The sequence below is a fragment of the Equus przewalskii genome, chromosome 27, assembly GCF_037783145.1.
Source record: "Equus przewalskii isolate Varuska chromosome 27, EquPr2, whole genome shotgun sequence".
In the NCBI taxonomy this organism is placed as follows: domain Eukaryota; kingdom Metazoa; phylum Chordata; class Mammalia; order Perissodactyla; family Equidae; genus Equus; species Equus przewalskii.
Genome location: NC_091857.1, coordinates 38,950,997 through 38,973,521, shown reverse-complemented (window position 1 = coordinate 38,973,521; position 22,525 = coordinate 38,950,997). Strand labels below are relative to the sequence as shown.

Below are 22,525 nucleotides of genomic sequence, written 5' to 3'. Positions count from 1 at the left end.
GGCATCTAGATGGTACTTAAATAATCAGTGAAAGAACTAATCTAATTGTAAAACCAGTTTCTAAACTATTTCCCAACTTTTTGTTAGGAACATTTTCCAATATAGAAAGAGTTGGATAATAGGGCAATGAAATGCCTGTATTCCTGCCACCAGATTCAGTCAATGTTAACATTTCGCTATTTTACTGATGTGCTACCTGTGTGGTGATTATTTATCTATTTATTGACATCATGACGCCTCGTCCCCGCCATATACTTCACTTATTTCCTAAAAGTGAGGACATTCTTCTCCATCAGTTATTGGCAAACCATAGTCCGTGGGCTGAATCTGGCTCACCATCTGTCTTTGAAAATAAAGTTTTATTGGAACACAGCTATACCCATTTGTTTATATATTGCCCATAGCTGCTTTTGTGTTACGATAGCAATTGTTTGGCCCACAAAGCAGAAAATATTCCCTGTGTTCCCTGTGCAGAAGAGAGTTAACACAAGCCCTGACTGCTCTCCTTAGAAAGTCCTGCTCACACACAAGGTTGGCCCTTGGCTGGTGTCTGGGAACTTGGATTTTGAGGGGGTTCCCATCACCCCAACTGTGATAAGCATGCCGCACCAGTCGTAAACCCTTTGTACAAATAACACGGCTTGTGCTGACACTGGTTTTCCTTTAGGAATCTGGAATTTTGGTGCCCACGTGACCAGCCCCCAATAAAAACTCTGGGGCTGATCTCTGACCAGCTCCCGAGTAGACGTAATCTTGCAGATGTTGTCACAGCTCCTTTCTGGGGAATTAAGTGGGTCCTGTGTAACTTCATCGGGAGAGGATTCTGGAACCTTCCCCCACTTTCCTTGGACTTCACTCTTTTCCCTGTGCTGATTTTGCTTTGCATCCTTTGTATTCATAATATATATCACAGCTATGAGTCCTCCTAGGAAATCAACGAAACTGAAGGTAGTCTTGGGGTCCCGTGACACATGGCCCTTTACAAAAAAAGTCCGCTAGCCCCATTCTACATAAATATTGTCACATCTAAGAAAATAAAAATTATCCTGCACGATAATCTAACATGTAGTCTAGTGTCAACCTAAAAGCAAATTCACTAGTTATTTTACCCTCAAAATGAGTTTATTAGGGAATAGCCCAAAGAACTGCAATTTGTGACGTGCATGCTATGGTGAACCATAGACAAATCCAGAGACCAAGGGAGGGGCTGCTCTTATAGAGAAAGGGGGAGAGGTAGGGGCTGTTCTAAAGGAAAGGCCATTGAGGGAAAGTAGCAGTTCAGGGCGGCAATGGCTTCTCATTGGCTGAGCTGTGGCGTTTCTCATTGGCTGAACTGCAGCGTTTCTCATCAGCTGAGCTACAGAGTTTCTCATTGGCTGAGCTGTGGCATTTCTCATTGGCTGAACTGCAGCGTTTCTCATCAGCTGAGCTATAGAGTTTCTCATTGGCTGAGCTACAGAGTTTCTTATTGGCTGAGCTGTGGCGTTTCTCATTGGCTGGGCGGTGGTGCTTCTCATTGGCTGGGCGGTGGGGTTTCTCATTGGCTGGGCTGTGGGGTTTCTCATTGGCTGGGCTGTGGGGTTTCTCATTGGCTGGGCAGTGGTGCTTCTCATTGGCTGGGCTGTGGGGTTTCTCATTGGCTGGGCTGTTGCCAGTGGGCGGAGAAGTCCTCCTTCAGTAGTAAAGTAGCTGTACTCCTCCAAGATGCAAGGTCACTCCCCTCCTGCTCTGCTTCGTGTCTAAAGCACCTCCAAGTCCACCTGTCAAGCCCACTCTGACCCTCCCCATGCTGCTTAGCTGCCCAGCAAGGCCCAGTCCTGGTGGATGAGTTTCCTGTGGCTGCTCAAACGCAGTTCCACAAATTTAGTGACTTAAAACCACACAATGTCCGCTCTTAGAGGCTAAAAATGGGTGGGCAGGGCTGCTTCCTCCTGGAGGCTCCTGGGAGTCTGTTCCCCACCTGTTCCAGATTCTATAGGCACCCACATTCCTCAGCTTGTGGCCCCCTCCATCTCCAAAGCCAGCAGTGTAGCCCCTCAGTCTCTCCGACACTGACCCTCCCGCCTCCCTCGTGTAAGGACGCTGCAATGACACTGGGCCCACCCAGATGACCCAGGACATCTGCCATCCCAGGGTCCCCATCCTATTCACATCTGAAAGTCCCTTTTGTCCTGTAAGGTAACATTCACAGCTTCTGGGAACTGGGCATGGACATCCTGGTGATACCGGACCTGAAGTGAGCTTGCTCACCCCGTCATGCAGCAAGCCAATCTCTGACACCAGCTGTAGTGGAAGAAAGTAGGAATTTTATTGCAAAGCACTGAGCAAGGAGAACGGCCAGCTAACGGTGAAAGCTCAAGCTCCCTGTAAAGCCACAAGCAAGGGTTTTTACTTGGGGTGTTAGGTAGGGGAGGGGGAGCATGTGGCCTTGGGGCTGCAGTTGTAAGGGTCCTCTGTGCAGGTGCGACTGTCTGTTCTATGTGTTGCACGCGGTGGGTTTTTAGTCTTTGATGTCTAAGGTTTACAATCGGTCATTGTAGCTTCTCACTGCTCCTGCAAGATGCTTAGTCAGGTGGGGGCTCTCAGCAAGCTGCTCTCTCATCAGCCATCCTCCTGCTGTTCTGCAAGGCAAGCTCAGAAACTGGTTATTTTGTTTCCCATGTTAACCTTGTGGGTACAAGGCACAGTTCCACCCTAATTCGGGGAAATTTTAAATCCTTCCTCCTCAATTTTATCGAGGGGCACTGTTATTCTACCCGACACATCCTGTGATGGGGACCAGGGTGGGGTGGGGCACGTCCTGACCCAGTCACCTTTCCCTCTCAGAGGCTCTGAGCCAAATGTTCAGCAGGAGGATCACGCAGGCCCTCGAATCTCAACCATCGAGAGGACGCGGGTGCAGCCTTCCCCTGGTGGGGAGAAGACAGGCCTCACGTCCAGGCCCACCCTTGGGACCACGTTGGCTTAGGGCTCTCACAGTCTGGGTTCCTGGAAAGGAGCGGGCCGAGCTTCAAGCTCCGGTGTTATTCGGGGCAGGTGCCATCCCAGGGTTGTGGGGTGAGGCCAGAGGAGGGGAGTGAGGCAGGGGAGGGAGAGAAGGTGCTGACCCAGCTGGCCAGGAGTCCCGCTGGGCTGCTGGGTCACGTGGGGGCATCTCTGGAGGGGCCATGGGGACCACAGTCTCGCTTGCTCCCTCCCTTCTCTTCTAACTGGTCAAAGTTCACCCACAGGGGTGGGCAGCCCTGGGCCTTTGAGGTGTGCTGCCTGACCTCGGGGCAGCTGTGGGTCCCACTGGGTGGGGCGTCAGTGCAAAGCCAGGGACCAGATCTGGAGTCGCAGGCGAGGGAGGCGCAGACTCGGGGCCTACAGAGGTGAGCTGGGAACACGTCACTACCAGAGAGCCCTGAATTAGATGAGGGGTTCCATCCTCGTCCCGTCATTCGGTCATGTGTCAGCTACCTACCAGGTGCCAGGCACTGTGGACACCATGCTTCTGGTCACGTGGGAGAGGCAAATGACCAAAATACTCACACCAGTATTACAGGGGTACAAACCAATGTGCAGTGGGACTGACGGCTGGACGGGCACATGCATGTGTGGTCTGAGAGAGGGCACCCAGGTCCCCTTAACAAGGGCACCACCTTTTTGCATGGCCGTTCCCACCCTTCTTTGTCTGTCCGGTGGAGCAAGGAACCTGGGTGGCCTGGAGATGACCTGAGGACTTAGTTACAAGGTGTGGGTGAGCCACAGGGCGAGTGTGGTACCTGCTGGGCTAGAAGGACCAGCGCTGTCACCTCCTGGGGTGAAGGAATTGGACCCAGTAGGAGCAGTGACACTTGATCAATGCCTGAAGCTGGTCCTCAGAATTGGCAGGGAGGGGCCAGGAGAGGGAGCCCCCCTCCCCTCTGATTTCTAGGCAAACCCTGCAGGAAGTCTGAGGGCCTGGAGCCCCCTGCATGAGCATATGGGCCAGCCACCCAGGACAGGATCATTAACAAAGGCAGTTCCCAGGGGGAAAAGAAAGCATCACATGTCCACACTATCGCATGAAAATATTTATTTGTGGATAATCAGAAGTCAACAGGACCAGCACAGACAGACATGGCCTCTATACGCTGACAGGGAGTTTTGTTATAAACGCACCCACACGCGCACAGGACGCAGGCCTGGGAGACCACCACCCAGACCCACAGAGACAGTCCCTCCCTTGCAGCTGGGACCAAGGGGTGAGGCGCTTTGTTCTGAGACTACGTTACACCCTGGGAAGCCGCCCAGATCTGTGCTCCCTTCCAGGAAGGAGCAGGTCCACATGGGCTGGGCTCTGCCCCAGCATTTGGTCCCGTCAGTCCAGGTCTGCCATCCTTCGCCGAAATTCCAAGTAAAATTCTAAGTTAGAACATATGTAGCCATACAGTGAAAAGCATTCAAAACACCACCCACATACTTCTTGTCTCTGGGTGGGGGAAATGAAGAATTCACTTCCACTTCCCCAACATTAGACCCACACCTCCCACTGTCAAGACCGTGGTTCCAGGCATTGGCGGGGATGCGCCAGGGCTGCGGGCCTGCTGCAGGCTGGCTTCCACCCCCCTCACTCCTCGGGACACACCAGAAGGCTGCTCCCAGGGGGCGGGTCCCCGCTTCCATCCCCCAGCACTCACCCTCCTTGTGCCAGCTCAGTCTAGTGGATTCCCACCAGCTAACCCAGCCCCACGCTCAGAACAGTATGCGGGAGGGCGGCTGGCTCTGCAGAGCCGGTGGGTGAGCAGGCTGGGCCCTCGACTCATTAGGACCAGTTTCCCCGTCAGGGCCAAGGCCGCTCTGGGAGCTTCCTGAGCACAAGGGCTCAGGGTGGTACTGTCTCCTGTCTGTTCCAGTCTGCCCAATTCTGCCGGACGAAGGGCTGGCCCTTGCTCTCTGGCTTCAGAGCCAACCCTCAGGACAGCGATGCCCCAGGCCAGGGAGAGTGGCCCACAGCCTCATGTAGGCATCTCCTACCACAATGGGCTTCCCGCTGCAGAAAATCAGAACTGGCCCCCTACTGGCGTAGGGCCAGGTGCTGAGGGGAGGCCATAGGTGGGGGGCTTTGTTCACCCTGGGGCTTGGGGGTCCCCCAGCCTCATCCACAGCCGGGAGTCAGAGATGGCCCAGAGCCTCTGGCTCTGAGCACAGGGCTCTGCTTGGCTCAGACACTGGGAAAGCTGCTTATTCTGTTTATACCTGTTTATTCTGCCAGAATTTAAAAAGAAAATTCTAGGAAGAAATTTCCATTACTGTAAAGTTTTAAAATATTCTCTAAGTCAGATCTAGAGTTTCTCATTAAATTCTGTCCTAAACAAATGACCACACTGTTGTTTGTGAGCACAGATCACTAACGAAAGGCAGGAATGTGGTGTGTAAGACACTGTTTTTAATCAATGTCTCCGCACTTTGAGAACAGAAACCATTTCACACTGAGAATAAACTGCAGAAGCCCACAGGAAGATGCACGCACGACGAAAAGCCCACAACGTTAGGAACTGTGAGGCCTGGCTGAGTGGCCACGCGTCCAGTGGAGCCTTCCAGCCAGCGGTGATGTCAGGACGAGCCTCTGGAACTCTGCCGGACATGTGCAGGGCCCCCACTCCCTGTGCAGCACGATACAGACCGAAAAGCCTGGTTCCATCACCAGGAAGAGAAAACTAATACACTGAAGAAGGGCCTCCTAGAAAGGCGGCTGATGTTTGCAACCCGCCAGGGTGGTGGCCGGGGCCTCCTGCCCACCACTGCCCTTCCTTCTTTGCCCTCACTGTCCCCCTACTGGCAGAGGCTGCAGAAGAACCTCCAGCCACCTGATTCTGCACCTGTTACCTGTCACAAAGCGACCACAGCACAGAGATGTGCACGCCAGCTCTGCACACAGCGAGGCCGTGTGTGTGGGTGCTCGATCACTGTACTTTGAGAGACCTGCCTGACCAGTGCCCGAGGGCAGAAATGGAGAGAATAGGAGGGGTCTCCTGGAGGAATGACGTCCATCCAGACCAACTGGGCCCACGTTCAAGTCTTCCCAGGCTTAGGGTAGTGGACCTGGCCTCCCAGAGCTGCCCTCCCCAGGGATGGGGTCCTTCTGAGTGCCCTCTCCAAGGACACAGGAGACAGCTCTCCAGGGAAGTCTTAATGCAAAGAGCCACAAGAAGTGATGAGAAGGGAAGCCCCCTGCAGCCTGGCATGGGAGGTGGCCTGGAACGAAAACAGGTGGGCTCAGCAGCCGTGCCCCTCTGACAGGCAGCACTGAGTGTGGGGGGCCATGTGGCTCCCACCCAGACTCAGAAAGCCAAGACTACCCTCACAGCATCCCCGTCTGCACAGAAGCCATTCTGCTCGCTCACAAACGCCACTCCCTTCCTTCGGCCCAGGCAGGGGCTGAGTGGACCCCAGCCCACGGGAGACGCACGTGAAGAAGGCCCGAGGGACAAGCGGGCGGCAGAGGAGGAGGACACGGATTCCTAGCTGTTCTGGCACCAGAATGCAGTTATGTGGTCACGGGGCGCCTCAGATGCACATCGAGATGGTCCCGGACACCCCAGGCAGCTGGTCCCATCAAAGGGCAAGAGGACAAGGAGAGGGTGTGCGTGCCATGGAGGTCCAGCGGCCAGAACACTCTCACCTCCTCTTTCGTACATTTCAGGTGAGGAGCGAAATGAGGTTTAAGCCATGAGATGGATTGTGGGTCAGGGTGTACTCAGGGTAGCCAGTCATCCCAGGCCCCACCCGCCTGGCTCCTCTGGGATCAGAGGACTCACCCTCTGCTTTATCTCCACAGGGGCCTGAGGCTCCAATGCACAGTTTCTTTTCTCGCCGTGGATGACGTCAGTGGGGAGGTGACTGTTACACCAGGACTCAGGTGTCACGGTGTAGGCTGCACGCTGTTGACATTGAACACACCCTCCACTGACTCAGCACAGTCACGCCAAGCCGGGCTCGGTCCACTGGGGCACGAACCAACGTGCTGCAAATCAGTTGCAACACGTTTAAGAACAAACAACAAGGCTTCCTTTTGACCATCACTGACATGTATTGCGAAAGAACACAGACGAACAGGACGGCCTCAGCAGGCGAGGCAACGATTCAAGACTGGTTAAAAGAAAAGGATTCATATCTCATAACTCCACTTTAAGGTCTACAGGAGAAGGTTTGAAAAACTGGAAAGTACTAAAAATCTATAGTCTGATCATCAGCAGGCGATTCAAGGCCAAGACATCTCTCATCTCGAAACAAATATTACTTTGCATGTTACTGAACCATGGGAAAGGAAGAACAAAGACGAATTCTAATTTGGACCCAACCTGTATCAAGAGCCAAGCCAATGGACCCTGGGTAACTTCTGGATGGGAAACTCCACACACAGACCATCCAGAGCCTCTGCTGTCACAGACGGAAGATGTCCACGCAGAAAGGACCTAAGACAGCACAAGGTTGGCAACAGCACGAGGAAAGGTACGCTTTGGATACAGTTTTCCATGGAAGCTGTTATTTCTACGTGAGCCTCCACCCTGCAAAGGCTCTCAGGAGCTCCCAGTGCTTCCTGCTCGGTACGGAGGGCTCAAGCCTCAAGTTCTCCTTGTGGTCCGGGCCTTACAGCCAAAGGAGACAGGAGAAGGTCTGGGGCACGCCAGAATCCATGATTTTACAGAAAGCTCAACAGGGGGAACAGTCTCATCACTCTATGTCTAATAAAGGGAGGGAATGAATGAGAGCTTGTGTCGGGGGCTAAGCCTCCAGAATAAGACCTAAAGGACCCAGGAGCAAATCGTGTGTGCAGGGTGCGCCTCCTTCAAGGGCACTGTACACGCAGAATAAGCCCCACGACCAGGACCGGGTTTGCAGGGCGGCTTTGCACCACTGCGCTGAAGAGGGATACATTCAGGTTCTTTCTCTAGTCTTACACTTGCTCTTGATAGTAAAAAAGAAAGAAAAGCAGCTTTTCCCACTGGCTGGCGATGTGGCCGTCTCCCCAGCTCTACTCGGCAGTGACAGGATCTTCTGTGGAAGGCGCCACGGAGGCCCAGGGCCCTGAGTGACTGTGGCTGCCCCCGCTCACCGTGTTGGGGAGGCTGCCCCCCCCAGGCCGCCAGCCACAGCCTTCCTCCTTCTCCAGGCCCAGTGGGCTGTGCCCCGAGGCACAGAGGAGCCTGGTCCTCGGAACCAGGAGACACGACAGGGACACACATGCCCTGACCCGCTGGCCGCCATGGCGAGCCGAGACCCACTGACCCTGTGCGCGGGCCGCCGGGGCACGCTGATGCCTGAGAGTTAAGACATTCAGAACGTGAGCAGAGCGGAGAAGAAAGAAGAGCGGAGTCGCACAGCAAGTCGGCGGAGACCGGGGTCTCTTCCCCTTAGGGCTTTCTCAACTAAGTGAGGACAATTCTAGTGGAGAGCTGAGAGGCCCTCTGGAAGACACTGGAACTGCCACAAAAGAAGGTGCGGGCTCCAGGAGAGGGCCTGCCTAGGGGGACAGCGCTGTGGATGGGGGGACAAGGGCTGTCCTTGGAATGTGCTTTCCCAGGGGCCCACATCCAGGCCCCCCACATTCTGCCATCTCCCCACTTCTCTCCAGGCTGTAGGTTCCCGGGAGATGCAAACCTCTGCACCCCCAGACCAAGACGGGGGGCTGCTGAGATCAAGATACGCTGAGTCTTCAGGAGGGGCACCCGGCAGTGGACAACTGGACTAGAGTCACGGCCTAGGTGTGGCCTTCGCTCGAGGCACGGAGAGCTGCTCCTCTGAAGCTCTGCCCCCTCCCCTCTCAGCTTTGGGGAGGGACGAGAGCCGGCTTCTGCAAGCCTCTCGCTTCCTGGCCTCTGGCCGGCACAGAACGCAGAAGGGGGGCTACGAGGTAACTGGCCGGTGGGGTGAAATATGCCGACAGTGGGGGGCAGGAGCCCTCTGTATCTGTCTGTACACTAACACCATGGCACAATGCATTTGTCACCAGCAGCAGGTGGCAAACACAGGGCTTAACTTGTTGTACCATAAACTAGGCGAGTTTTCACAAGGACCCAGTCATCACCCCCAGCACCAGACTTTTCTTTATCTCTGCCACGTCCCCCAGTGAGTTACAAGGTGGTCCCGCTGATACACGTGAGATTTACGGACCCACTTGAGTTTTCGGGGTCCTGGAAAGGTCCCCACCAAAGTGACAGTGCAGGGTCTGTGTGTGTCTGAGCCCGCTGGCATTAACCTGTCCATACGGCAGAACGAAAGCGGAACATCTGAAATCCCCAGGGATCTAACAGGCGGCAAAGTCAGAAATAAAAACATTCTGATGCAGGAACAAAGAAGGAAGGGCAGAACAGCAATAAAGATATTTGGCATAATTCTTCTGATGCGGACAGTTAAAACCAGGCACGGTCTCAGAGACGCACAGACACGGGGGCTTCCCCAGGCCCAGCCCACGCGGGACGGGGATCCCACAGACCCCCGAGCCAGCCGAGGAGGACACCCCTGAGACGGTCAACACGGAGCTGGTTTTCCAGGGAGGCCCAGGAGCCTTCGGGGGGAGGGGAGCTGTTTCCAAATTAGAAATTTCTGTGATCGCTTTGTTATTTTTAAAAAGCACAACTGGCACGTTTTCACAATTAAGACCAGTGGATGCTGGACACTCATGAAAGAAAAAAAATCTCAAGTTTCGGTCACAGCTCTAAGGCAGACGTTACACTTTTCACAGGAATGAAAATGGAGACACCAACACGCTGTGCGTCGGGAGGTGGTGCACGCGGCCTCACAGCACCGTGGCCTGGACGACGATCTCCGGGTTCTCGATGTCCTTTTTGCTCTGGACCATCCTCAGCTCCAGCTGGGCCGGGTTGGGCTTCAGTCCTTTCCCAGCCTGGGCTGCAGAACGAACAGAGCGTTAACGGAGCGGGCGGGGCCGGGAGAGGCGATGCTTAGTTTCTCTCCTCCTACTGCCTTCGTCCGAGCCCCCCGCCGTCTGGATTACTCAGGAGTTCCTCTCTCAGAAGGGGGCTCCGAGCTGCTGCCCAATGACCCCAGGCCTGAAGGCCAAGGCCAGGGAGCCGGCGGAAGGCAGGGACCTCATTCACAGTGGGACAAAGTGGTCACACCAGAGTCCAGTGGGTGTCTCCCTCTCCCACCTCTCTGACTGAGGGTCCCAGACACAGCGCCGGCCAACAAGCCCGCCTGCGGGAAGGCTACGCGGTACCTTTTGCACATTTGATGGTCCTCTGCAGAACGTGATGCATGGCTGACACGGTCTTCTCACAGGCCACCTGCAGGGAGGAGAGAAGCACTAGATCCCCCCCCCACTCGACTCTCTGCTCCCTCTGCCGCCCCAATGGGATTTCCCACCGACACAAGCACCGTCCCCGTCCTCTGAGTCACCAGGGCCCTGACCACCATCACATGCTCCCCAAACCACCACGGGACAGCCCACCGCAAAGATCCCAGCGCTGAGCAGGTGCCTGCCTACTAAACTAACCGCCTCCCTCTCGACCACAAACAACTCTGGGGCGGGCCTGTGTCTCGCGACCTGTCAGGATTGCCTGGTATGTCGTAGGTTCTTAATAACTGTTCCTGGAATGAACTGGTCATAAAGAAGCTACACAGGAAAGAGCTCCTGCCCCAAACCTGGCCAAAGTCATCACCTGCCGGCGTCTCAAAGTCAAAGACTCAGGCTTTAGCTGGTGCTGAGGATGCAAGTGGAATGCCCGCCCCCTCCGCCACCAACTCGGGGAGCCGGGGCCGCGCTGAACCCAGACTTGGCCTTAGGCAGCCCAGCAGCGAGGCCTCCTCCAGGCACCAGCTGGTCCAGATGTGGCTGCCTGGACCAGACGGAGCTCCCGTGGCTGCTAATTAAACACGGCAGGTCTGCCTCACCCTGGGCCCAGGAGGGAGGCAGGAGGGGGCGGAACTGGCGAGGAGACGGGCACCTGTCAGCTTCGTGTCACAGCACTCGCCCCTGAGCCTCCCTCATAGGGGAGAGGAAGGGGTGCAGCCCCAGGCCTGCATTTCACAAACACAGAGGGGGGCGAGCATCTGTCCCAGGGGAAATGGGGCCCCTCCAGGTGCCCGGCAAAGACAGCTTCAGGGGAATCCACTCCCAGATTCCCCACCTCCAAGTTCTTCCCTCCTCAAGCGGACACAGAGGCCAGTTCCTCTCTCCGACCCCTCCCCTCCCAACCGCACCCTCCCCCCCCCCCCCCCCCCCCCCCGCCCCGCATTCTCAGGCGGTGGCAGGCACCACCCACCCGAACCACTGAGGTGTGCAGAGCGGGGCATGCAAGGGGCCCCAGGGCTGGGATGGCCCCGTGTGCACTGGCTTTCTAATTCTTTGGTTTCGGCAATGTTGAGGCAGGACATGTGCTGGTCGTCACCGCTGGGCATCAGAACAATCAGATAAGATATCACATGCAGCTCTTCTGCTCAAAGCACAGAAGGAGGTCAAAGAATGCGCCGTGACTCCTGGGGTCACCGTGGAGCGCAGAGAAAAGAGCCCGCACCCCACACCCCGATTCACCAAATCCGTCTAGCAGCGGACCGTGCTCCCAGCACTGCCTGAGCAAAATGGCTCTCTCTACACAGATGCATTTGTGGGCATTTGCACACAAAGCAGGGGGCACCGGCATGGGGACAACACCTGGAAACAGGTCTTATCCAAGCAAGTCTGACTCCAGAGCCCGCCCCTCATGCCCCAAGGGGCTGCGAGCCGCCAGTCTAAGGTCACTGCAGGAGTTAATCTCAGGACAAACTTGCACGGTGCTGCTCTCCTGGAGGATGCTCCTAGCTACTGAGGCTGAACACCACCTCTCAGTCGTAGCCAGAGCCCTCAGGTGCCCTCTGGGTCAGGACTTCCCCACGGGCAGGACCCGGACGACTCCAGGATGCTTTAAACACGTCCTGTCTAGACCCCCACAGCACCCTGACCGCCCCTGCTCACAAACGAGAGAGATGGTGGGGAGTGGGGCTGGGGCTCACCTAGACGGGGACTCTGGAGCCCAGCCCGACCACCCTCCCCGCCCCCGGCTCACGGTGAGCCTCGTCTTCCCTCCCCGTCTGGGGCCCATGGGAAGCAGCTCCCCGCAGAGGCACATGGGGCAGGGAGGGGTGTGTCCTGCTGACCTTGAGATTATTGGGGTGCTTGTGCGTCCACGCCAGGAGCATGGCGGCAAAGAGGTCCCCGGTGCCCACGAAGACCGCGTCCACCCTGCGCATCTCCATGCGGATGCGCTCCGTCACCACGGAGCCATCGGGGCTCCCTGGGGGAGAAGAGCAAGGCTGGCTGGGACCCGAGCCCCTCGGCAGCAGAGGGCCAGCCCCACGGGGGGAAAACTGGCCTGCCCTCCTCCTGCCCTGCAGGCCACAGGGAAGCTAGCGCTGCCCGCCCAGGGCTCAGTGCCTCCCGGTGCCCCTAACGCCCCCCCAGCAGCTGCCCCTGTCCCAAGGGGGGAAGTGGAAGACTGGAGCCCCGGAGGACCACACAGTCAGGCAGGCCTGGGGGGACAGTGTGCAGCTCAACAAGAGGCCAGCACACGTGATATGACGAGGACGGAGACCACAGCCCCGGGGGAGTAGCAAGGGCACCTAGAACTGTGGGGACCGTGTGAACTTAACAGAGTGGGGTGTGTGTGCGTGAGGGCGAGTGTATGTGAGTGTGCGAGTGTTCTTTCACACAGACACAGAGGGATCGGCCAGCAGGCCGCGTACGGGCTGCCTAGGTGTGAGCCCCGCCTTCCGTGTCATTTTAATGCTGTGCACGGAACACCAACTCAGGTGGCACTTGCATGAGTGAACCACCAACACAGTGGGGCACGGAACGCCCTCCCAGTGAGGTCAGCATGGGACCCAGCTCCGTGGGAGGGGAGGCATGCGGACGCCTGGTCTCCCAGGAGCCGGCCCATTCCATGTGGCCCCTGAGCCCGTAAGACGAGATGTGGACCCTGAGCTGCCCGCGTGGTGGTGGGCATTGAGAGCTGCTCGGTGACCACAGGGGAGCCGGTCAGCACCCTGTGCTCCATCGCACCCCGTGTCACAAAAACCTTTCTTTGATTCTGTTTTCAGTCTGATCTTTCTTGAGGTGACGGGAGTTCAGGAAACTGACTACCTGCTGAGTATGGCATGATTTTCCTCCTATGGAACCCAAAAGCTTCTCAGAAAACTCAGGGACATGGGGCGGGCGGAAAGGCAGAAGGGAGCCCAGTGCCGTGGCAAGGGCCAGCGCAGGACTCACGCATCCTCTGGCTCCCCAGTGCAATCAGGTAGTCGTTGCCCCTTGGGGAGGGCAGGTCGGAGCTGGTGATGACCACCGTGTCGGGGCCCATCGAGTGCAGCACGTCCATCACCTGCCGGAGCACAGGCAGCGCATCAGCTGAGGCCCGGGCACCCACACGGGGCTCTGGCAGCCGTTGCCCCAGGCCCATGAGCCCAAACAGCCAGGCACGACGGGAACTCGCGCCTCAGATGTGCTCTTGCATGGTCTGGCTTAACGGGATGCAGATGACAGAAGCCGAGAACATGGGGCACCGCAGCCCGGTCCCAGCCCACCCTCACCAGTTCGTGCCCACCGTGGGGCAGTTTTGCTAGCTCAGAGCGGCCATCCCCATTCCCTGCAGCTTCAGGTCCAAGGGTGCATGCCTGCTGGCCCCCATGCCACACCCTCCCTGTGCTCACATTCCACAGGAAGACAGCAACCACACCCAGGCCGCTGTCCTTCCTCATCCCAGCTCCAGGGTGGCAAAACCACACACACCACCAAGCAACAACTGCCCATTCTGGGAGCCACTCACTTGCTCATTCATTCAGTCAACAAACATCTGTAACACCCAGGGTCTGGAGCTCCCTGCCCTCCGAGGGCACAATGTCTTGTGACAAAATACCCACCAGGCTAAACCAAGGCTCAGGAAAGTGCCGGCTGAGCCACAGCGGCAGGCCTGGTATGGAGAGGCTGGGGCAGGAGACAGGGAGGGCCTTGTCACAGGTGGGAGGCTGTCTCCGCTGTCCCCCGTGGGGCCAGCGCCCACTGAGCTGCTCGGGACTCCCCCCCTCTCGTGGGGTCACTCTGAGAACCTGAAAGGCTCCTGTGCAGACCCTGAATTGTGCGCACACACTCAGAGTTTCTGGTGCCCCGGGGCCAGTGTGGACTCCAAGTCACATTCTCCAGGCCGGGGAGAGGCTGGTCCCTGAGTCATGGCATGGCAGCCGCTGCCCTCCCCTCGTAGCCGGGGCCACAGAGCAATGAGGAACTGATACGTCTTCCTTATGCAACCGCCTCAGAGAAATGCTTGTGATCACACAGGCAGGCGGTGGGTGCCCTTTGCTCCAGAGCCCAGTGCAGGCTGTGGGCGACGTGTCCCCTGCCATGCACGCAGGCACATGCACTCACACACGTAAACACACACGGGGGGGGTCACCCACCCAGCACCCACTTGCTCTGGGCACCACACGTTGTGCCAGGTCAGAGAAAGGCCTCAGAGCGGGAGGAGGGCACCCTCCCACCCTGTCCCCCTGCGCCAGCGTCCCCTCTGCACATCAGGGAAACAGAGGCACTGCAGCCCCATGGGCCCAGGTGTGGCCATGACTGGCCGCCTCCAGCTCTGACCCAGGGACGTGGCTCCTTGGAGGGTATTTCCTGGACAGGGAAGAGAGCTCATGCTTCTGATGAGGCCCAGCCACAGACAGCATGAAGCTGGTGCTGGCCCCTGGCAGCACGCCGGACACAGGTCTGTTGCTTGGGCAAGCAGCCCAGAGGGTGGCAAACCATCTAACGCTCCAGGCAGACAGGAGGCCAGGACTGTCAGGAGTCCCGGAGGGAAAGTCAGAAGAAAGCTCACCCTGGGCTGCAGCTCCTGCCGCACACTGCCAGCCCACCCCTCCTGACGACCGGCCCTGCAGGTCCCGGGCGTGCCCTGCCAGCCCCCACTAGGGGCCAGCCACTTCCTTGCAATCAATCTCTTCCTACACACGCACACACACACAAGTGCGTGCACACACACATACACATGCATGCTGCACACTCTCACACGTGCGCGCACACACCACATGTATACACATGCATGCATACAGACTCCCCCCACATGGGCATGGACACACGCACCCACCCCTCTTCCTGGTCCCTGGTGGACCCTGACAGCTATAGACAATTTTTGGTCCACACGAGGGAGAAACAAGTGGACGGTACTAGCGTGCACCTGGAGCCTGCTCAGTGCGTGTCCGCTTCTCTGACCGTCCGCCAGGCGGCAGAACCTCGCCCTGCAGTGGGCCTTCCCCACATGCGGGCTGGGCCAACCCCACAGCCTGTGGAGGGGCCCCTCCCACAGACGCACAGGTCACGGGCACCAGGTGCAGCTGCTGCTTCTCTCTGAGCAGGAAGGCGGGGACCAACGAGACCAGGGGACAAGCTGGGACGCAGACGTTACACACGGCGTGGGTGTGCTGCAGGACCGGGCAAGCCAGACGCACGGCGCTGGCACAGAGGGAACTCTCAGTAAACGCTGTGACTATTATGGGCTGAACTGTGTCCCCTAAAAGGAAACCATGAGGCCCAGGCCCCAGTCCCTCAGAATGGTTCCTACTTCCTTATTTGGAGATAGGGTCTGTGCAGATCTGATCAAGTTAAGATGAGGTCTTTTGGGTGGGCCCTAACCAGGGATGACTTGTGTCCCTATCAGAAGAGGCGACCAGGACACAGACACACACGGGGAGAATGGCAGTGAAGACGGAGAGGCGTCTACTAGCCCAGGAACGCCAAGATCACCAGCAACCACTGGAAGCTGGGGGAGACGCCAGGAGCAGATTCTTCCCCGCAGGATTCAGACAGGGCGCGGCCCCACCAGCCCCGATTTGGGACTCCTGGCTGCCAGACCCACGAGAGCACACTTCTGCTGTTTCTGCCGGGGTCTGTGGCACTTTGTTACGGCCGCCCCAAGACTCTCACACGGCGACTGCTGCACGAGCAGAGCAGACCCCGACAGCACTGAGCGGCGGGTGGCCAACCAAGTGGGCCAAAGAGACTGACATCACGTCCCCTGGCCCTGCTGGCTGGCTGACTGGACCCAGGATGCTGGCCACTTGGGGTGCCCATCTCCCATCCCCGAGGGCATGTGGCCGCCCCCTCCCCGCCATGAGCAGTGCCTCCTGTCCCACACCAGGCCCCGGAAGCTCTCCTTACCGCTAACGCCTCTTCCTGGCTGTGGATCTTTCTGCCGCTTAGCAATCTGGAAGACAGGCAGGCAGGTGAGACGTCACTTCTCTGGGTTCTGCCTGTGACGTTCCCAAAGCTGTGGTGGCCCTGGACATGTCCCTCCATCCCCAGAGGGGGCTAACTCAGCACCTGCTGGCCATCACCCACCAGGTGGCACTGTGACGTGTCTGGGGACCAGTCAAGAGTAACATTTAGTTTTCAAAGGGGAGTCTCACACATCACAGGGGTGTGGTGAAGTTCCACATTGTGGCTACGTTTACGTGCGACAAGAGTGAAGGACAGCAGCCACATCAGGCCTGGCACTCAGGCAGCAGGTATCTGCCCGACTCCGGGATGGCCTGCCCCCAATCTCCGTGCAAGATTTCTGCTCCTCCAAGGCAGAACCTTCGGAGGAGCCCCTCAGTGGCCTGAACGAGCAAGCCCAGGGCAGACATGGGGACGCTCCCCACACACCCCTGTCGCTCTCTCCTTGGGGAGGTCTGAAAGCATCAGCCATTTCTAATTACTTACTCAGCCTCAAACTGGTTGGGGGTTATAATGTCTGCAACCGGCACAACCTTTTCTTTGTAAACTGGAAGGAGGTCCTCTGGAACGTACTGAGGAAGAGAGGAGACAGGAGCACAGGCTGATGCACCCAGAAGAGGAGGAAACGAAACCCAGGAACGTTCGAGTCCAGGCTTGGGGACTCTGACTGTGCAGAAGAGACATTCACACCACAGGGGCAGTGTGTGGGGACCCAACGGCTCCCAGGGGCCTGAGGGAGGGCCAGGGTGCCTCCTTCCATCCCTAACATCCTAGGCTTCTATGGAGGCCCTGGCGTGACTTTCTACCTTCTCCACTTTACGCCGTCACCCACTCTGTCCCAGGGCAGGTCGGTAAGCTGGGTCCACTGCCTGTGTACAGCTTGCAGGCTGAGAGCTATTTTCACTTTTTGTTTTTTAAAGTATGCTTTTTGGTGAGGAAGATTGGCCCTGAGCTCACATCTGTTGCCAATCTTCCTCTTTTTTTTTTCTCTCCCCTCCCCAAAGCCCCAGAACATAGTTGTATATCCTAGTGGTAGGTCATTCTAGTTCTTCTATGTGGGACGCTGCCTCAGCATGGCCTGATGAGCGGTGCCACGTCCGCACCCAGGATCTGAACCAGTGAACCCTGGGCCACTGAAGCAGAGTGTGTAAACTTAACCACTCAGCCACAGGGCCAGGCCCCGATTTTTATATTTTTACAGGGTTGGGAGAAACAAGTCAAAAGATGAGTAACATTTTGTGACACAGAGAAATTACAGGGAATTCAAATTGCAGACAGTCCATACACAAAATTTTACTAGAAAACAGCCATGTCCGCTCATCTGCAAACTGTTTGTGGCTGCTTTTGGCTACAACAGGGACCACAGCCCCAAAACACCTACTCTCTCGCCCTTTATGGAAAATCTCTTCTGCAAACCTGCTTCTCCTCCTACCCAGGGTTATGTCTTCAGCCCGAGTGCAGTCTCCCAGCCAGGCATTTAGAGAACCGGTGTCCCATGTTTTGATTAACAGCAACGGGTCCACTCACCCCCCTGATATATGCATGAAATTACTAACCATGGAGCCCTCGCCGTTCCACTTGTCACCCATCACCGGATCACACACTGGAGAGACACAAAGGGCGTCTTATCAGCAAAAGCTGCAGCGGATGAGAAAAGAGAGCTCGACGCTGACGTCTGTTGTTAAATCTCACGTATGCAACTAAAAGCTGGGAAAAAGTGTGGCCTCCCATTCTCATTTATCCTGTCACCTGGCACTGAGCATTTTGTTGTCCTGCCCCACCCGGGGCATCCATCCCCACCCTCCCTAGGGTCAGTGGTGGTCGTGCACCTCACTGCAGGGCCTGGCAGCCCAGCCTCCACATGCCGACGCTGACTACAGCATGCTCCTGACCTGCTTCTCTCACACAGACGCCAGGTTCACTGTGAAGACGTTTCTAACCCACGTTCTCAAGACTCACATCCGTGGAGGCCCAGCAGATTCACACTCACGGGCTGGGAGAGGCGGCACGTGAAGGGGGCGCCCAGAAGGAAGGGGGCTGAGCTGCCATTCACAGGGGCCCAGGCCAACCCCACTGGAGAAGGTGGCGGCCCCGAGGGCGCGCGGGGTGAGCGCAGCGCCTACCGTACACGAGCCTGGGGTTCTGCTGCTTCAGCTCCCGCACGATGTCCACCACCATGGCCAGGAAGGACTTGTCCCTCGTGTAACCTTTGGGAGGGAAATCCAGGCCACCCTCACAAAACAGAAGGCTCACGCCAGCTGACAGCAGCAAAAGGGAAATAACCACCATAGCAAGTGTTCCTCCCTGGAGAACGGCTGGCTGTTCTCAGATCCTGGGGCCAGGGTTAAAATGAAGTGTCCCCAACAACCGGGGCAACCAAGGGGACACCAGGCATTTCCCAAAAGAAAGGTCAAGTTTTAAAGGAAAGGAAGAGGCCACAGTGACAGGTGTACAAGGAATGTTCTCCTCCTTCTGTCCTTTCACTTGCAAGAATAAGCATATTCACTTTTAACTATGTATGTAAATACAATCGGGTACTTCTTTTACCATGAGAGTTTGTAAACAAACCCAACGCACCAGGTGGCAGCGTATTGCTCCCCTGGGTGTTTTCACCCCCCGACACCTTCCCCAAATCCCACCTGTCCCCTGCCGTGGGCTCCAGAACCCCAGTGTGGTGACTTGGCTTGGCCAGGACAGTCATCATCCAAGCAAGAACAGCCTGGCCAGGATCCCAAGGTCATGCTATGGGGTCATGGCAGTTACTAGAGTTCCACCGGGTTCTTGGTGGCACACGCCACGCCCCCTTGAAGGAGGCAGGGACCAAGGAGAAGCACGGGAGTGGGGGTGCTCCGGGCCTTCCCCAGCCCAGTCCGGCTGGAGTGAGCCCCACCAGCACCAGTGCTCAGCTCCCTCCGGGCCTCACCTGTGAGCACATAATCATATTTGTTCACGTTGTTCAGCTTCAGACCTTCGTACAGCTCATGGAGTTCATCCGAGTTCAGCACCTGACCCTTCCAGTGTGTGTAGCCTGTGGAGAGAGCCGGACACTCAGGGCCCTGACACATGGGGACACGGGTGAGACACAGCTCACCTGATGGCCCACTGAGGCCCACACAATCGGCCAGTCACCCCCGATGACGCCAGCGGATGGTCCTTTCCCCAGGGGTTGCTGCAAGGACTCAGTAAGGTCACCCAGGCATGGTGCCTCGGTGGGCCCTCCTGGGCCATCAGCCTCAAAGAACCCCCTGGAAGGTCCTCTGGCTCTGACACTGTCTGGGGTTGTTGTTACTGACATCAGGGTCCCACCCTCCCACAGCAGTTCCCTCTGGAATTCACCCAGTGCAATGAGGGCGGTCAGCTCTCCAGGCCAGCTAAGGACGCCTGTGGAACCTGTGTCATGTTGAGAGATGGGACGCGGGGAGGGACACGCCAGACCCACAGAGCTGTGTAACTTCTCCCTATCTGTAGCAGGGCTCCTGGGGGTGACCCCCCCCCCCCATGTCACAGTCACTTGCTTTGCCAGCCTCTACCATACATGTTTCCCCATCCAGGACAAGTTGTTCCATCACTGTCACCTGGGCACCTGGCAGGTGAGGGCTTGTCCTGTCCTTGCCCGCACCCCTCCCCGACAAGGCTGAGTTGCAACAGAGCAAGTCTTGGACCAAATCGCAACCAGGAGCCACATGTGAATTAGAAACAGGCCCAGGGGCTCGACCTGCTCTCAGCCCCGAAATGTACCCAGGTGAAGCATTCCCTCCAGGCAGACAGACATGGGGGTGGTCTGCGGGGGGACCTTCCTGCCATGCGGGACCCTTGCTCACCCAGGCTCAGGTAGGGGCAAGGTGGAAGGTCAATGGCTAGCCCATACATGCGGGGCGGGGCTGCACCATGGACACCCCGCATTTCACCCATGAAAACGCGTTCCTGGCATCCCTTAGGCCCTGAGGGATCCCTCTGATGGATGCGTTTCTAAGCACGAAAGTCAAAACCTCAGGAGGGTGGATTCCCACAATAGCCAAGTCCATCTGGACCACCAGGCGGTGGATCCCGGTGGACAGGCCCATGTCCTCACCCGGCTACAGGCTTCCTTCAGGCGAAGCCCCACAGGCCAGGCAGCGCAGGCCCAGAGGAGAAGGGGCGACGGCTCCCTCCACCGGGTGGCCTGTGGGCGTGAGGGCTGGCTCCCACCCGAGGCGGAGCCATGGTGAAGAAGCTAGTCTGGAACAAACACCCAAGAACACCTGTCAAAGCAATTCTCCAGGGACTGCTGTGGCCTCTGGGACGTCAGCCAGGGGCAAATGCCCACCCTGTATGTTCCATCAGAAGACAGCGGCGTATCCATCAGACCGAGAAACTGACTGACCCCTGTTAGCCGGGTAACCTCAGGGGCAGGAGGGGCAGGGGTGTCCACCACGGGCCAAGACCAGCTTCTCGCGGCTCCGGCTCAGGTGTGCATTAGGAGCTGGCCATGTCCCAGGCAGGCGTTTGCTCCACAAAGACCTGGGCTGCCACAGAAAGCCCGCAGCCCAAGGGTGGGGGAAAACGGTCCTTCCTGCCCCTCGGTTTTCCAAACATCCTACCAGACAGGGTGGGACCTAAGGCGACTGCACAAGTAGTATATTTGTGTCCTAGGGCGGCGGTGACAAAGTCCCCCAGACCGGGCGGCTCCAACAGCAATTCTGGAGGCCAAAGTCCAAGATCAAAGTGTGGGTAGGGCTGGTTCCTCGGAGGCCTCTCTCCTGGGGTGTGTAGACGGCATCTCCTCCCGTGTCCTCACGTGTCCTCTGTGTATCTGTGTTCTGATCTCTTCTCATAAAGACACCAGTCAGGTGGGACGAGGGCCACCCTCGTGACCTCATTTTACCTTAATCACCATCTCACAATACAGTCACATTCTGAGGTGCTGGGGGTTAGGACCTCAACACACAAATTTGGGGGGACACAATTCGGCCCGTAACACGCAGTGACAAAGGTGAGTCACACAGACCTCCAGGTCTCAAATGCAGGGAATCACGCAGAGCACGCAGCCCCTCGGTGAGGCCGGCTTCCCAAAGAGACAAGGGGGCTTGGTCCACACCTTTGAGCCCTCCTGCCCAGTTGCTCCTTCTCCACGGCTCAGGACAGGTCCAGAGCCTTCCAGACCCTTCTGAAACAGGGGAGGGGCACTTGGACCCTCTCTCCAACCCATCAGGTTATGGATGAAAAAACAAACTCTGCAGAGGTCGAGCGAGTGACCCCAAGGGACACAGCTCCTCAGGCAGCCAGAGCGGGCCCAGCAGGCCCGTCCCGCCCCAGCCTGCTGGGAAGGCCCCTCACTGTCCCCAGCCTGTCCCCAGCCATCAGGCTCCTGGTGTCCACACCAGCTACCTCTCCTCCCAGGATTTCACCACTTGGCCTGGCAGCTGGTCACACTAAAAACTGTAAGCGCCAAGCCAGCTGGGCCTGCCCTGCCCACTGACCTCCAGTGCCACCAGTTTCTTCCAGCTGTCCCCGGGGCAGGGATCCTGGCTAACAGGCAGCTCGAGGACACCTGTGCGGAAGGAGCAACTTGAGCACACTGGGTGGGCAGGCGCTGCTTCAAAGCCTGGCGCTGCCCTGGAAGGCAGGCCCTGGGGGAGCCTCCCCACGTCCCAGAGGGCAGAAAATGAATTGGGGTGGGGGCCTTGCCTGTTGAAAGAGGGCCTGTAAGAATGCGGGCTGGGGAAAGCTGAGCAGAGAGCCATCCTGAGACGGCTGTCCCCAGAAAGGCCAGCTGCAAGGCCGGCCCCCACTGGCGTCTTGTAACTTGCATTCCCCCATTAGCAGAACTGAGAAGAGAGGCCACTGTTTGCAAGAACAATGTGCTTTGTGCCGCCACCTGCTTTGCCTGAGAGGCGAGAATTCGGTGCACGCCAAGCAGAAGCTGCCCACAGGACCAGCCCCCATAAAAATCCCAGGCGCTGATCTCCGACGAGCTCCCCGGTAGACGACATGTCACATGTGTTGTCACGGCTCCTCGCTGGGGAGTTAAGTGCGTCCTGCGTGACTCCGTGGGAGGGGCTCTGGAAGCGTGCACCTGGTGTCCCCGACCTCCCCTCATGCTTCCATTCCCTGCGCTGAGTTCTCTGTTACCTTTTGCCGTCAGACAGCATAGCCGTGAGTCCTCCTAGCCCGTCACCGAAACTGGGGGTGGTCCTGGGGACCCCTGGCACAGTGGGGATCCACCCTAGGAACACCAGGGCTATCCCTGCCCCCTGAAAACGTTCCCTCAGCCTCCCTCAGCTCCCAAAGCCTGCCTACCCCAACCCAGCCACCTCTCATGAT

At 57.5% G+C, this 22,525-nt stretch overlaps 1 protein-coding gene across 2 annotated transcripts in view; it reads right to left on the bottom strand.

Annotated features, from left to right (window-relative positions):
- Positions 1–4,042: 4,042 nt before the first annotated feature.
- PDXK (pyridoxal kinase) overlaps positions 4,043–22,525 on the bottom strand; it is a 33,428-nt gene continuing 14,945 nt past the window's right edge. For both annotated transcript variants that reach the window (XM_070597802.1, XM_070597803.1), the window contains 9 exons: positions 19,146–19,250; positions 18,346–18,429; positions 17,779–17,825; positions 16,709–16,794; positions 16,166–16,211; positions 13,229–13,340; positions 12,121–12,257; positions 10,205–10,271; positions 4,043–9,876 (listed from right to left, as the gene is read on the bottom strand). In XM_070597802.1, the coding sequence (XP_070453903.1) occupies positions 9,764–9,876; positions 10,205–10,271; positions 12,121–12,257; positions 13,229–13,340; positions 16,166–16,211; positions 16,709–16,794; positions 17,779–17,825; positions 18,346–18,429; positions 19,146–19,250 (797 nt within the window). In that variant the 3' untranslated portion in view covers positions 4,043–9,763. The remainder of the gene's footprint in view (positions 9,877–10,204; positions 10,272–12,120; positions 12,258–13,228; positions 13,341–16,165; positions 16,212–16,708; positions 16,795–17,778; positions 17,826–18,345; positions 18,430–19,145; positions 19,251–22,525) is intronic.